General features: G+C 55.8%; 5 protein-coding genes across 5 annotated transcripts; 2 read left to right on the forward strand and 3 right to left on the reverse strand.

Annotated features, from left to right (window-relative positions):
* Positions 1-588: 588 nt before the first annotated feature.
* On the reverse strand, positions 589-3,249 carry B0T15DRAFT_53690 (kinase-like domain-containing protein). Its single transcript, XM_062869582.1, has 3 exons — positions 2,978-3,249; positions 2,452-2,910; positions 589-2,394 (listed from the first exon to the last, which is right to left on the reverse strand). Exons 1-3 carry the CDS (start codon positions 3,015-3,017, stop codon positions 629-631), a joined length of 2,265 nt encoding a protein of 754 aa, XP_062726660.1. The 5' UTR covers positions 3,018-3,249; the 3' UTR covers positions 589-628.
* Positions 3,250-3,488: 239 nt separating this feature from the next.
* On the forward strand, positions 3,489-5,916 carry B0T15DRAFT_53718 (uncharacterized protein). Its single transcript, XM_062869601.1, has 3 exons — positions 3,489-3,933; positions 3,996-4,044; positions 4,132-5,916. The coding sequence occupies exons 1-3, from the start codon at positions 3,712-3,714 to the stop codon at positions 5,754-5,756; spliced, it is 1,896 nt and encodes a 631-aa protein (XP_062726661.1). The 5' UTR covers positions 3,489-3,711; the 3' UTR covers positions 5,757-5,916.
* A 160-nt stretch (positions 5,917-6,076) lies between these two features.
* Positions 6,077-7,729, reverse strand: B0T15DRAFT_388845 (D-arabinono-1,4-lactone oxidase-domain-containing protein; the record flags this gene model as incomplete). The annotated part of the gene is made up of 1 exon (XM_062864462.1): positions 6,077-7,729. One exon carries the CDS (start codon positions 7,727-7,729, stop codon positions 6,077-6,079), a length of 1,653 nt encoding a protein of 550 aa, XP_062726662.1.
* A 1,368-nt stretch (positions 7,730-9,097) lies between these two features.
* B0T15DRAFT_564669 (uncharacterized protein) lies at positions 9,098-11,856 on the forward strand (the record flags this gene model as incomplete). The annotated part of the gene is made up of 5 exons (XM_062870646.1): positions 9,098-9,531; positions 9,591-9,622; positions 9,858-9,970; positions 10,026-11,763; positions 11,803-11,856. Exons 1-5 carry the CDS (start codon positions 9,513-9,515, stop codon positions 11,854-11,856), a joined length of 1,956 nt encoding a protein of 651 aa, XP_062726663.1. The 5' UTR covers positions 9,098-9,512.
* A 452-nt stretch (positions 11,857-12,308) lies between these two features.
* B0T15DRAFT_482069 (GDP dissociation inhibitor-domain-containing protein) lies at positions 12,309-14,041 on the reverse strand (the record flags this gene model as incomplete). The annotated part of the gene is made up of 3 exons (XM_062866074.1): positions 12,309-12,643; positions 12,829-13,895; positions 13,968-14,041. The coding sequence occupies 3 exons, from the start codon at positions 14,039-14,041 to the stop codon at positions 12,309-12,311; spliced, it is 1,476 nt and encodes a 491-aa protein (XP_062726664.1).
* Positions 14,042-15,039: the final 998 nt, after the last annotated feature.

The following is a 15,039-nucleotide window of genomic DNA, read 5'->3' on the forward strand; positions in this document are numbered from 1 at the left end:
ACTAGTAGAATGTGCCTAAGTGCCCGCCAACGACAGGTTGCCAAAAGAAAGGTCACAGTAGGCCGCTCAAACTCGCTCAGCGAACTCCTTTCCCAGCCGAACACCAAGTAAACGAACCATGTTCCAGCTAAATAAAAGGCATGCGATGCAGTGAGCGGCGTACGATTACTCATGTTAACTCGGCATTTAGCCACTACACGACAGACGACGTTGCAGGAAAAGACAGGACATCCAAGGAAAAGACCTATTCATGCAGACAGTCGTACCCCCCCGTTCTCCAAAACGCCCTGTTTCCAAGTGCTCCACTTCCGCGCCCACCGTTTCTTCGGCATGTCTTGACAAAAGAAACTCCAATCCGTCGTAGACATGATGCCGATGTTGTCCCGTCTAAAAGTAACAATCCCCAAACTCCGGGCTGGATACTCGCCGTCAAGAGGGCTCGGATAGGGTCCCAGTACATTCAGACAGATCGACCCATCTATCCCGTCCCCAATCATCTCAGCATCCATCATCCCCTCCGTACCCATCCCACTTATCGAGATCAATAAATTGACAAAGGAAAGAGCTTGATGAAAACGAGCGGCCCCAAAACAAAAACAATGGGTATCTTTAGATCGTCTGCGCGAGGCTAGTTAGTCCTCACGGGCTTCCTCCGCAAGAACGGACTGGGCATCTCCTCGCGCTCGGGATCCCACACGGCGGCCGGTTCCGACATGATCGTGGTCCCGCTCCCGCGATTCGCCGCGGCCGCGTGCTCCCTGAACGCTCGCACGGGGCTGACGTTCGCGTTGACCATCATGGTGTTGCTGTTCGCGTCGCCGCTGAAAACGGCGCTCAGGGGCCGGCCGCCCGCACGAGCCTGCTGGAGCTCGACCAGGGTCCGGCCGACAATGTTGTTCTTCCCCGGCCCGGGAACCTTGTTGAGGAGGGGCGGCTGGGCAGATGGCGGCTGCTGCTCGTTGCGACCGTCCATCTTGCCCATGGAGGGTTTGCGGTTCAGTGGGGCCGAGGGGCCATCGCTGCTGCTGCCACCGCTGTTATTGTGTTTGAGGTTGGCGGCGGAGGGGATTTTGCTCAGGCGGCGGTTGGGGCTGTTACTCCGGTCCTGCAGCACGCCGTTGCTTCCGACGGTCCTAACGGCGGTTTGCAAATCGGGGTTCGAGGCGGCCACGGGTATGGTCTTGCCCTGGAACGCCTGCGACTGCTTAGACTGCAGGCGATGGGTGGGCATTGACTTCTGGGCGTGCAACTGAGGTCGCCCTTTGGACATGAAGGGGTTCTTTCTTGACTTGATCATCCGAGTTGGCGATGGGATATTGATTTCATCATCAGAGTCCGAGTCGGAGCCGACGGGATCGGGCACCGAATCCCAGCGCGACTCTCCGGCCGTGTGGTTGGCTTCAAAGATGTTGGTCGGGTTCAGCGTTGGCGGTTTGGCGGCGGCGTGGCGGCGAGGCGAGAGTGACAGCGACGCAATCGTAATGGGTGACGGCGAGGCCATCTCAATGTCCATTGGCGTGCCAACAGGGCCCATAGCAAACATTGTTTGGGCTCGCGTGAACGGGGTGCGAGCGCTCTTCTTGAGCGGGTGCATTTCCGGCGACTCCACTGAAAATTCCGAGATATCGGTTGTCGAAGGGAACTCGCTATCGGCGCTTCCAATGGAAGAATGTGGATGATCGGACTTGGAGAGCGAGGATGATAACTCTTGCCTCTCCTCCTCGTTGCGCGTCGTTGCCTTCCTGTTCTGCAGCTCCACTTCCACCCGCATCTGGACCTCATGCTCAAACTTTCTCTGAAGCTGCTCAATCTCCAGGGAAACCAGCCTGTCGATCTCGAGCCGTGCCTTGACCTCCCACTCTCTTCGGAGAGATGAATCGATCTCTTGGCGCATGGACAGCTTGTCCTGGTCGAGTGCTGACAGCTTCTGGTCGAGTTCCCGGATGCGCCTGTTAAGCGACTCTTCCTTCGCCTTGAGTGTCTTGCTGAAATCAACAACCTCCTTTTCCTTGCGCATTAGTCGCACCACCGGCAGATTGAGCAGCATTGCGGTGTCCGGCCTCCTGTCCGGGTTCACCCGCAGGCAGTCCTTGATGACAGCAAAGAGCTCGGCCGAGTATATGGCGGGCAGCGGCGCGATCTTGCCCTCCTTGATCTTCTGGACCAGCTGGAAGTGGGTCTTGGCGTTGAACGGCGGCTCCCGTGCGCAGAGCTCGTAGATGATGCAGCCCAGCGACCAGATGTCAGACTTGAGTGTGTACTTCTCCGCCGCGCAGATCTCGGGGGACATGTAGAAGGGCGTTCCCACATATGTCGAGGCAAAATCATGGGATTGCATCACTTTGGAGAGGCCAAAGTCCCCCAGCTTCACAGAGTTGTCCTCGCCAAGGAACACTGCAGCAGTTAGATCGGAGCGTGCCACACCAGCTTCTCAAACGAGGGCCCACCAACCATTCTCGGGCTTCAAGTCGCGGTGTAGGATTGTCATCCCCCCTGCCGGCGGTTTCGGTCTCGCCGTTGTGCCCAGCCCGAGCACCGTCTTGCCCACCTCGGGCGGGTCGACGCCATAGTGACAGCGGTATAACGCCGTGACGAGCTGAGAAAAGATGCTCCAGACGAAGGCCTCCTCAGCGTACTGGTTCTTTTCTTGAAGGTTTCGAATGACACGCCCGAGATCCCCGTTCCCACAGTACTCCATGTAAAGGTGCAGGTCTTGGGTGGCCTTCAGGTGCTCGCGGTGGTAGTAGCCGACGATGTTGGGATGGCGCAGGGTCGACAGGATCTGGAACTCGGCGTGGAGCTGTTCACGCTCCTTCTGCGACATCTTCAGGTAGCTGATCTCCTTCCGGCAGAGAATCATGCCGTCGGCCTTGCGCCGCACCTTTCGGATGACGCCAAACGAGCCATGGCCTGGAGGGCGATGTAGTGATTGAGTCAGCTTGCATTATGCGGAAGAACACTGGCAGAGAGTGCATACCAATCTTTTCTAATACCTCGTACTTGTCGCTCTCTGACATTCTGGCTGTGGGCAAGTGGTACTGATTTTGGGGATCCCGAAGTGTCAATTGGGACGGGCCGTTCAAATCGCAACGGCGTCCTCCATAAGCAGTTTGAAGGTGAAATAGGTGTTGATGTCCCTGCTAAGGTTAGTAATTCACGGCTGGCCGCTGAGGGTTACAGTTCGTATAAAGGAGCAAGTTGCAGTTTCAAGTGCGGGTGTTGTTTCACAGCTGCTGCCGAAGAATCGGATCCTGCAGGTGGTATCACCAGTCAACAAACCCGTCGCTGCCTAGGCAACGGTGCCGCATTGGGAATAGCCGTCTGCAATTGGCCGACAATTCTGCAGGGGCTGTACATAGCTGGGACGGCCCGAAATTGTCCGACCCTGGGCAGCCTGGCCCGCAATTGCCCCGTTGCTTGTTATCGATAACGTTATCCCAGATGGACCGAAGTGGGGAAGCGCGCTGCGACGACATGAGTTCCGATATGTCCGCAACGCCACTCACTGGTGGCAATGAGTGAGTGTGGTTGAAGATGTCGCCCCTTCTGGCTGGGTTATAGTTCTTGATCTCGGATATTGCTGCAGTAACTTTCAGGTTGAGGAAGCCAAGTGCTGCTTCCCCTTTCCCTTTTGATTGTTACTCCGCTAAGTTCGCTTCATCCCATTAATAACTGGATATTTTTTCTTTCCGCCCATAGAGAGTATAGACAATGGTGCTCCGCAAGTTCGAATTAGAAGCCAAACTCAAAGACGACAACCAGCTCATTCGTAACGGTGTGCTTCGAAACGACCATCCGCTGGACCTGTCTCCGGAGTTCCACGACTTCCTGCAGGCCTGTCGCCGTGGCGATCTGAAGCGCTGCCAGGAGTTAATATCCGCGGGCGTCAACATCAATGCCAAGGATCAGTTCGACTACACCCCGCTCGTGGTTGTATGTTGCCGTAGTCCGATTCCAGATCAAAAACCGAGCACAGTTTTGCTGACCGTCAGCAGGCGAGCTTATGTGGTCACTATGAGCTAGTTCAGTTGCTCCTGGAATCAGGTATGTGAATCTCACTCAGGGACACGGAGACTCAGTAGGCGGTACCGTATGTACTTCCGTTTTACATGTACTCACTGTTCATGTCAGGAGCACTGGCCGACCCTGAGTCCTTCGAGCGCGAACGAGCCGTTTACAACGCACTCAACAACAAAATCAGGAACTTACTCCTCTCATACGACTACTCTAAAACGGCGGACCCCCTGCAGCCATGGTCGTCCCACATTACATCGCTGCTAGTCCGCGACACGCCTCCAACTTCCGACATCACTCTGTCAGCTGCTATAGACGAGTTTCGGCTGCACAAATTCCTTCTCTCGGCACGCTCACCCTATTTCATGCGCAAGTTCGCAGATGCACCCGAGACGGTGACATGGAAACTGTCCCATGCGATCCCGGTTGAGGCTTTCCGGGTTGTACTACGCTATCTGTACCTTGGTGACCTTCCCCGGGATTTCGTCGGCCCTAGGAGCGCGGTTACCGAGGAGGAAGTTTTCAGGGGCATCGACAAACTGTGCAAGCAGCTTGAGATCGAGCAGCTGTGGGAGGCCGTTTTGTCGATCAACGACCGACGGCTCGCTCGACAGCGGCAACAAGACGAGACCCAACGAGCCCAAGCGCAAGTGGAAGCCCTATTTCACAACACAGTGCTCAAGCACAAAATGCTGGTCGACACCCGCAAGGTTGACGACGTGAAGTGGCCCCACCACAACGCCATCTTTGCCGACTGTCTGGTGAGAGCGGACGAACAACTAGAAGGCGAAGAGGACGCAGATACCGAGATCCTCTCGGACGGGAGGGGCATCCCAGTTGGCCCGACGAGCTCATCGGATATGGACACCCCTCGAAAGCCTCCGCGACGTTCGGTGCTTTTCCCAGCGCACAAGCCCTTCCTGATCCGCAGCCCTTACTTCGAGACCATGTTCTCCTCCGAGTTCCTCGAAGCCCAGGACACAGAGCACCTGCACATCATCAAGGTGGACTGCAGCCCGCAGGTCCTGGAAATCATTCTCCGCTTCCTCTACACCGAGAAAGTCGACTGCCCTCTAGAGCACGCCCTTGACCTGCTCTACGCGGCCGACATGCTGCTCCTCGAGAAGCTCAAGAATAAGGCTGCCGTCACCATCTCCACGCTCGGCAGCGGCAACGCCAATGCCCTAGTTGACCGCACGCACAACGCCGCCAAGACGGAAGCGACAGAGAATGCGGGGGAGGTTGCGGAAGTAGTAGAAGTAGAGCCCATCAATGTCTACGACGTAATTCACGCAGCCTGGGATCTCAAAGTCCAGCGCCTCGAGGAGTTCGCGGCGCGCTACCTGGCCAGCCGGCTCGAGGATTACATCGACGAGGAGGAGTTTGCCGATCTGATCCAGGAAAGTGCGGCGCGGCTGAAGGCAAGACAGGAGACTGACACCATAGAGTTGCTGGATGATATCCGGTATTATCTTTCGGAGCGGTTCCGACTCAGATTTGAGGGGGACGGGCTGGAGGAGATGTTGGATGAGGGGGTGAATACCGTGGAGGGGCACGGCGGGGAGGAAGACGTGGTGGTCGAGAAGGAGGAGCGGGGAGCTATGGAAGGGGAGGAAGGCGGTGGTGTGAGGGCACTGAATGGAGAGGTGGTGGAGGACGAGTTTGCGTCGGACGCGGTGAACTACCAGATCCTATTGGAAAAGATCGATAGGATGCTGGAGCGGTTGAAGCTGGATGCTTGAAGAATGCGTGGAATTCAGGTTACGCCGTATATCAGACCTGATGGCTGGTCGTTTATAGATGGACGTATGATTGTAGAATGGGGGAAGACGCCCGCCCTCGATGCGTGATGCAGTTTATGCATGCTTACCACAACATTGTTGTCAGTATATAGAATGACGCCACGCTGCCGGAGGACCCAGCGCCTAAGGAATACTAATACCAATCATGCCAATCCATGGTGGCAATGTGAGCAGTATGGACGGGCAAGATAGCGCAGAAACCCTAAACGCCGCAGCCGACCTGTCAAGTTCCCCGCCGAACCCCAAATCTCGCGGATTCTCTACACCGTCGCGGCCGGATTCTGGCGTCCCAACACGCAGAAACCGCCCCCTTCCGCCCGCTCGCGCACAAAGCCGATCTCCTCGAGCGGAAGTGACCGCGTCTCTCCGCCAAGCAGATACCTGCGATGCCATGGTCCGACAAACATACCCTCCGGATCCGCCTCGTCCCGCACCCGGCAGAACTGCCTCCACTCCTCGCCGTACCACGTATCAAACTCGTCCGGCGTGACAGTGAAGGTCTTGGCCCAGTGGGGTCTACCTCCCAAGTCGCGCATCAACCACTCAAACGCTTGGTAGTACCGCTCCGTGGCCCGGTTGCTCGGGTCGCGATAGTACGGCCTGTACATGGTCGCGTTGAGGTAGAGCGCGGGGCCATCGTCGGGGGTGATGTCCAGGTAGGGCCGGTTGCCCTCGGCGGCGCTGGACTTCACCGTCGTGTCGCTTACGCGCACCTCGACGGGGCTGTGCACCCACAGGCCCTCGGCACTGAACGGGATGCGATGGTCGACATAGCCCGGGTCGCCGGGCTGCAGGCGGTTGAGCCACGCGCCGAGTCGCTGCAACGCTTCGGGCCCCTTGTGCAGCGGGATCGCCCACTCGTTGACGAACTGGCTGTAGAGGCAATTCAGGAGGAAGGCTTTGTAGCTCGGCTGGACGCCGCTCACGCGCGTGCGGTCGCCGTTTCGGAAGCCGTAGTTCAGGCCGAACACAAACCATTCGATCCAGCGGGTAATGCGCGGAAACCAGCGCGCCATCGCCAGCAGGTTGTGGTAGACGATATACCCCAGCCTGGTGTCCAGGAAGCTGGTGCCCGGCTGGTGGTGCCTGACCCGCCCCGCCTCGATATCCTCCTTGGGTACCCGGTCCGCCTTCCACACCACCGCCCTCCGCATATAGGGGAACCACCACACCCTCACAAACTCAGCCTGCTTCCACAACTCCCCGTGCCACGTGCTGAACAGCCTCGAATCCGCATCGATCGTCTGGCTCCACGATAGCGAGAAAGCCGGCACCGCCCGCAGCGTCACCTCGGCAATCACCCCCAGCGCGCCGACCGACAGCAGCGCGGCGCGGAATAGCTCCGGCCTCCGTTCGGCCGAGCACGCCCTCGTCTTCCCGTCTGCCATAGTCACCTTGAGCTCGATAATACTCTCGCTCACGAGCCCATGATGCAGGCTACTTCCGTGCGTGCCGGTGCTGATGGCGCCGGCGATGCTCTGCTCATCAATGCTTCCCAAGCTCGGCATCGCCAGCCCGGCCGCGTCGAGCGCCGCGCTGAGCTGGTACAGGCGGATGCCCGCCTGGACGGTGCAGAGGCCAGTGGCGCCGTCGACCGACAGCACGTGGTTGAAGTTGTCCAGGTTCAGCATCCAGGAGGAGGTGCAGGTGAGGTCGGAGGGCGAGTGGCCCGAGCCGACGGTCACGAGGCGCCGGCGGCATTGGCGGGCGAGGCTGACTGCCTTCTCGATCTCGGCGAGGGACTCGGGCTGGATGAAGAGCTCCGGGAGACAGCTGAAGGTGCGCGCCCAGGTGCGGTGGGCATAGGCGGTGCGCGCGCGGAAGGGGACCGAGTCCGAGGTATTACTGGCGGTAATGATGCTGCGGACCTTGGCAGGGAGACCTGAGAAGGCGGCGGGCTCGGACACTGCCATTTTGCTTCTGCAGTGGTTTATCTGGAATCTCCCGTCACCCTCAGACGCCGAACCCGAATTGATGCAGATAAGGATGCTGGTGTGAGCGCGTTCAACCGCGGGGGAAAAAAAATGTTCATATAGAAGCTCTAAGACGGTCTCAGAATCGAGACATGGTGTCATGCTCAGCCATCGGATTTCGGTACAGATACTGCGAGAAACAAGGTGTTTTTTTTCTTTTTTTTTTTTTTTGACTACCATGTAGCCGCGGTGAACCCAAACGCCCAGCTCGCTGTAAAAGCCGGAAGGCGCGATATCTTCTCGGAATCCTGTCATCTGCTAGTGGTCTGCTCACCGGAGCCACCCGCATATTGTACCCGCAGTATCCGTAGCGGGGAAGTCTTCCGTGGACTGGTAACGGTGATTGATAAGATGGCTCGGCGAGTGCGGACCCACTCCTTCCCCGATTCCGGAGCGGGTCGCGATTCGTATAAATCTTGGAATTTCCTCCTGTACGTCTCAACGGCTCATAATTTTGTACATAACGTACCCGAGAGAATGATTAGGAGAACGTAATTCTGAATGTCGCAGAATTCAACCTGGAACGTGGAAAATTTGGCCAATGAGACTATCTTATGTCTATTCAAGATTTGATTCAGTTTGGCATACGGTTGGTTGACCTGGCAACAAAAGCCACTCAGGGGCTGTCTGGTTTGTCAATAAAAACTTCCTACAACCCAGCCAACTCTTAGTGGATGGCTCTTGGCACATGAATTGACCATTCGGACCTCTGGAACCGCGATGGAATTAATGAGCACACGTACTCTACGAGTATGGCTAACATTCATGGCACTTCTACGTCACTATCACAGTTGAGGTTGAACTCGGGTTTCTTTATGAATGACCCTTGCTACTACTATCAGGAGTCCTCCTGAGAGCTTACCGATACTGCTCAGAGCTGCTTCTTCATTCCGGGCTCTCTTAATATTGCTATGTAAAATGCGGATGAGGTTGTGGCCGAGGAGAGATGGGCGCCTCCACATAGACCAAAGAAGCGATTCAACCCGATACCACAAAAAGCGCTTTCTTGAGGGAGTACCAGTACTAACCAGTTCAAGTAAAACTCGTTGTCTTCCTCTCATTGAGATAAAAATGGAGACCAGCAAGTGGAAGAGGTCCTCAAAATAAAGACAGTGGCTCTGTTTTCATATGATGTGTTGGCTATTACTCGGTGATGTCAATACAACGCTAACATCTATCGAACGGGACTTCTCCTCTTCCTCCTAAATTCATTCCCAAATCTTTGCTGGATACTTCAAGCGGTGGCCTCAGCATATGGAAACCACTAGTACTAGGTGGCCGAATCCTTGGTCGCGCCTTCCTCCCCCGGTTCAATCAATAGCCTGGCTTGGAGGGGGATTTAGATGAGACCTGCCATTGTATGAATTGAAGGCAAATGATGAATTTAGCCTCTCCATCTGCTTCAATAATCCTTTCCTTCCACTTCTGCGTACCTTATCCGTTAGTTATCAGCGTGGCGCCTCCGCGCACCAGGACTCACTTCCCTCGACACGTCGAGGCGCGACACGTCCAGAACTCAACACCTGCAGCATTTCATCATCTCCAAGTTTGTCTCCCACAACCCCATATTCCTCCTAAATTCTTGTCGTTTCTCCCCTCGAATATTCCTAGCACTCGATGTTGTCCCGTTACCCCTATTCAACTAGAAATCGATCAGTGACTTCGCCGATTCACCATATCACCAGCGAGAAGAGGTTGGCAAAGCGCCCCGCGAGTTCACACCATGTTTTACAGTCACGAGAGTAGGCACCTTTCACCTGCACTGTTTGGGAGACAGTTGTGTTCTGACAGTACTGCGTAGTCCTCACCGACGAGTCGTACGGAGTGGCGACGGTCTGGTAAGGGAACTCCTGGAATTACCATAGGAAGCCAGAAGTGCCAACATACTCATACGCTCAGGCTGGTGTCGACGATCGGCCTCAGATCCACCACCAGGAAGATATCACGTAAGGCAATTCAGGAGGTGAACGTAAAGAAAGCATGCGAAACCATCCTCAAGCCCGGCGCGCCCATTGCGCTCCGCCTCCAGGGCAGCCTGCTATATGGAGTCTCACGGGTGTATTCTCAGCAATGCCACTATGTGCTCACCGACGCTGAGAAGATCCATGCCCATATGAGAGCCTTCTACAACGCGTTGGGCGGAAGAGATAATGCCATCGATCCTCAGGCAGGAAAAGCGAAGTACGTTTGCAGGTAACAAGTTCTTGTTACTGAACGGAGGATTGACTGCGGGCAGGCGCCAGGAACTCATCCTCGAGGACGACCCGGAGTTTGATCTTAACCCGGTTCTTCCCGCCTTCCATTTTGGCGACGACGGCGGTTTGGTCGTTCCGCAACACAGCCAAACCTCGCGCAAGACCTCGTCTCAGCTTTCGCCGCTGCAAGGAGAGGCTTCTTTATCAAGTTCTAACCGCTCTTTCCTTGGCGGCTTTGACCTCTCTCAGTCACCGTTTGACGGCAGAAGAAATTCGCTGGTTGAAGAGCCATTCGGATCTGGCAAAGTAGACGACGAGTTGATGCCATTCGGTGACGAAGAAAGGGAATTACAAGCATTTGATGACTGGGGAATTGAGATTGATGCGGATGGAAATATCATACCTGCCATTGACGAACCACAGCTGCCTGCCCTTCCGCAAGTACATGCGGGAGGAGACGCTAGCCGGAGGCTGCAAGACGAGGTTATGTTCTTTGACGACGAAGGCTACTTGATGATGGGGGGCGCAGGGAGCGCTTTCAATTCCGACCCGCCTCTCCCTTTCGGACAGGAACAGTTGCAAGAGGGCGAACAGCAACAGGAACCAGAGCATGACGGTGTTGAAGATATGGTCGCGGCTCAAGATGAAGTCAGCTCTGGCCAGGCTCCCGTACGTGTCAAGCGTCAACGGCGTCGCCCGGTCCTGGCAGCCGACGACCAAACCAAAATCACGAGGCAAGAACTCAGGTCTTGGTCCACCAATTATTTGGCCAACGCCGAGCAGGCACGCCAGCCACGCCATGGAATCACGGGCACGGAAGCCCGCGCAAATGCCTTCAACCTAGTTTTCGGCCAAGGCATTGCTGGCGTCGGCTGCCCCACTGGCGTCCCAGGCTTCCCTCACCCGCTGGCGTCACATTTCGCAGGCGAAGGACTGCAAGCCCGTCTCCTGGGTATCGTCATTACTGACGCGGACAGCGAAGATAGCGAAGCTCCACGTGGCCGCCGCCGGTCGGCCTTCGAAGCGCTCGGATTAGAAGGAGACGGTGCCGAGCGTCGCGTCCGCCGCCGTCTCAGCGACCAAGACTCCGAAGAAAACCAACACGCTCAGCGACTGCCCCGACCCGACGACGCGCTTCTCCCTTTCCCTGGAGATGACGAAGTTCCTCCGGTTGAAGTAGGCAGACGAGCCGGTTCCGTCCTCCCTGACATCCCCTCCGACGTACCCTGGAACCGCCCATCGTCCCAAATCCCCAGTTCTTCCGTCAAGGGAGGCGGCAGTAAGCCTCCCAGCAGGCACGTCAGCGCCAGCCCGCTCCTTGGCCGAGGAAATCTCAGCCTTATCCCTGGCCCGGAAATCGAGCGCTTCAGCGATAGCCACCAACCATTCCTCGGCTCCGACGGCCTGGGCAGCCAGGACTTTGCCCCTTTACATTCCGGACCGGCCGGCAGCATCATGTCCGACCCGGCCGCCCCTGCTGCTTACGACACCCAGTCCGCGTCGCAGATGATGCGCCATGCGCTTGATCGCGAGGGGCGGAATTTCCTAGGCTATGTCGAGTCCATCGCAAGGGAGAAGGGCTATCCCGATATTGACGACGAGAACAGCAACGGACGGTGGTGGGTCGAATTCGACAAGCTCTTTCAGCCGGAGGACCAGAAACGCGCAGTGGTGGCGCAGGCATTTTACCACGTGCTATCGCTTGCGACCAAGAACGTCATCAAGGTGGAGCAGAATGGACAAGGCGGCCATGAGCCGTTTGGCACTATCCACTTGGGGGTTGAAGGGCTTGGGAACATTGAAACTGATGTTGAGCAGGAGATGGAGGGCATGGAGGGCATGGTGTGGGATGAGGAAGGACATGGTGAGTAAATGAGGATGAGCACTTGCTGAGCATCTGCTGGCGTTGCTGGTTGCGTTGGGTTGCCGAACGAGGATCCTGAGGATACGATTGCGAGGGACTACCTCCGATTTTGACGACGGCAATAAGGTCCTCAGCTGGATCTTGTTGCATAGTATCTTGGCAACTTTGGGAAGGATATGATTCCCATACCACGGCTTTGCTGCATCATGGACGGCGTAATATCGGTCATCTCGGGGATCATGATTGAGACAGATATCCTGGGATTCAAAGCGGATCGTGGATGATCGCAACTCGCAGATATCAATTGCTAGTCGATGAAAATGGTGCATCATATTAGCAAGACAATCAACACTACATACGATGGTTGACAGTTGGTCGCTGCATTGCGTCTCGCTATACATGGGTAATAACCAGGTATGTGAACTCAAGAGATGGAAACCCACTCTTACCATTACGTCGTTCATTCATATACATCGTCATCGTCCATGGCCCCTTCCCGGTCCGTGAACGTCATATAATCTGCCTCGACGGCAGCTTCACCCATAATCTTCTTCCAGGCCTCGTGTACTGGTTCTAGCGTGGAGTCACTGAAAGAGAGAGAGGAAAGCGGGGCCGGAAAAGTGAAAAGCGAGGTGTCTGATTGCGAACGGTGAGAACCGGCGAGCTGATCGTACTGAAGTTTGTATAGAACTTGAGGAGTCTGGCCTTGAATGACGGCGCCAAGGAAGGTATCCAATGCCAGATTCAGGGTGGCTTTTGCATCAGCGGACGAGAGGGTGGTCAGGTACAGTACACCTAGTTTTGCGCAGTTAGCCTCAATGCTTGCTATCGAAGAATGATGATAAAACCGCGACGAAGGTGAGTACATCAGAATGTCAGAGGTGTTTTACGTCAGTGCCGAAGCTCAGACAATGTAGATAAGTATTCAGTATGGAAGTCATCATAGTACTCGCAACATCAAAAACTAGAAAAGGACTTACTCTGCTGAGTGGGACACTCCCCGGTATCGCTGGAGTGGGCAGACAAATATACCGGATACTTGGATGCCTTTCCCGATACCGAGAGCGAGCCAGCTGGGAAGGCACTGACGGCGACGGCGGGCCTTGGGGCGCCTTCGACGACTCCCTCAAAGAGTGGGTTCAGCGGCGAGCCTACCACGGCCACCAGCCTCGTGATACCTGTCTTGTCACCAGGGCTGTCGTCGGCACGCACGAACATTCTGGTCTTCACAGTGTCGCCGCTTGTGAGTTGGATTTTGACCTCTCCCTCAACGGTTTCCATCTCTTTGATGCCGGTCCCAAGCATGTACACGGCTCCGCCGACAGCACCAGCCCGACATGCGACCTGGGCAATCTCCGAGAGGCCACCCCACTTGGGGTAGATGGCAGCGAAGCCCGGGCCGTACACGCCCATCGACGAAAGATGGCGACGGATAGCAGCCAGCCCGTCTTTGGTGCTGATTTTTCCGTCCAGTGAGAGGGTCAGCGTGACGATGTACGTCTGCAGTTCTGCGTCCATCTTGAACTCCTGCTGTAAAAGGTCGGTGAGTAGCGCATTGGCATGCGGTTTCCACACTTCCAGCTGCGGTGAGTTCTCATAGTCCAGGACGAACTTCAGGAATTTCATCAGTAACCGCTTGGCCTTAGCCGACACCGCAGTGGTCGAGAAGACTTCCTCGCGCGTGGATGGAATGCGGGTCAACGACGGTTGCTGGGAAGGATCCTGTGGTGGCTTGAAGATGTAGAAGGATCCCACAGCAAGGAACTCGACCTGGCGATAGGCACGGGACGAGACCAGCTGCGACAGCAGTGCCGAGCGGGCATGGATCAACTGCGGTGCGAGGGCCAGCGAGTAAGCGCGGGAGGAAGATAAGCCCGTGGCGCCCTCGGGCTTCTCGATCGACACAGCGCTGAAGATACCGCCACTACCAGCCGATATGCGGTTCGCCCAAAGCTCGGCATCCTGAAGACTGAATGCCGCCTCGGCACCGCCATAGAATTCGTTGGGGTCAAGATGCAAAATCTTCTTGTCGGATCTTGACAGGGCTCTTCAAGGAGCACAAAGGCTAAGTCAGTCAGACGGGAAACCTGGGACTTCACTTCGGTCGGTGACTTCTTACAAAGCAAGCAGCGACTGCTGCAGTCCAGTGCCGCAGATCACAACATCCCAAAGGGTGTCGCTCAGCGACTCCATTTTCACATCGAGTGTGCTGATTTGAATGGCAGTGCTCAAAGCAGTCAGTTTCGGAAGGTTGAGAAAAATGAGTAGCAGATGTGGAATTGCAGCAAAGTTTTGAATGGAGTCAAAACCGAGCAGGGCATCGGATTTAGCTTAGCAGGCCACTGAGCCAGACCCACAGCTTGTGCGGCGGATATTCGGCCCGGAAAATGCACGGGCCCACTTTCTGCTTGTTAGCAAAAAGCTTTCAATGGTCGAGCTGCCTCACGAATTTCCTCTCTTGATACTACCAGCGCTCAACAGGCCACGCAACTGCTGCTTCACACAAAGGCGTTGCAGATGGTAAGAGGACCTTTCATTAGGTCCTTCACGAGTTGGGCGACAGATTAACTCTGTCCTCCTGTATCTACTGCTCTGGAATTCACCTGTAAGGGCGGTTCGAAAGGTCGACACACTTCATCTCGCGATTAGTTACTTTTCCAGAGACGGTTTTCACTTCGTAGCTGGCATCTTCAGGCATTCGAACCATCGTTGCCTCGAGCGTGCGACTTGAGATTCCTGGATATATGCTTCCTGCACATCCGTCCGTGATAGCTCCCTTATTCGATTCGGTATATGAAGGACTGCGGCACTGGGCAACGCAGGAACAGGGAGATAGTTGCAACTCGTGCGTCAAATGGATCCGTAGATGAGGCGCCTACCTTCCACTTTTCCCTAACCGTCATGTCGCTTTGGTACGATATGCTGAACGGAAAACCAAGGTAGCACAAGACACATCTCTGAGCAAAAGTCCTCGGCAGGTGATAACATCCCACCTGACCTGAATTTGATCTCTCAATCTGTCCTTTTTGGCACAAGCGTGCGTGTGTACAAGACTTGCCATGCACACCCTCAAGGCTTGACACCGGCCCGGGTGGTGCCTAAGCGTAATCACTACCTAGGTACCGTCTAAGATCGTCCGTCTGTACCTACTAGTAGTTCATCATCGGAGCTTCCGGGCCCATATACCCTCA

Source organism: Chaetomium strumarium, assembly GCF_033439665.1.
Source record: "Chaetomium strumarium strain CBS 333.67 chromosome Unknown B0T15scaffold_1, whole genome shotgun sequence".
In the NCBI taxonomy this organism is placed as follows: domain Eukaryota; kingdom Fungi; phylum Ascomycota; class Sordariomycetes; order Sordariales; family Chaetomiaceae; genus Chaetomium; species Chaetomium strumarium.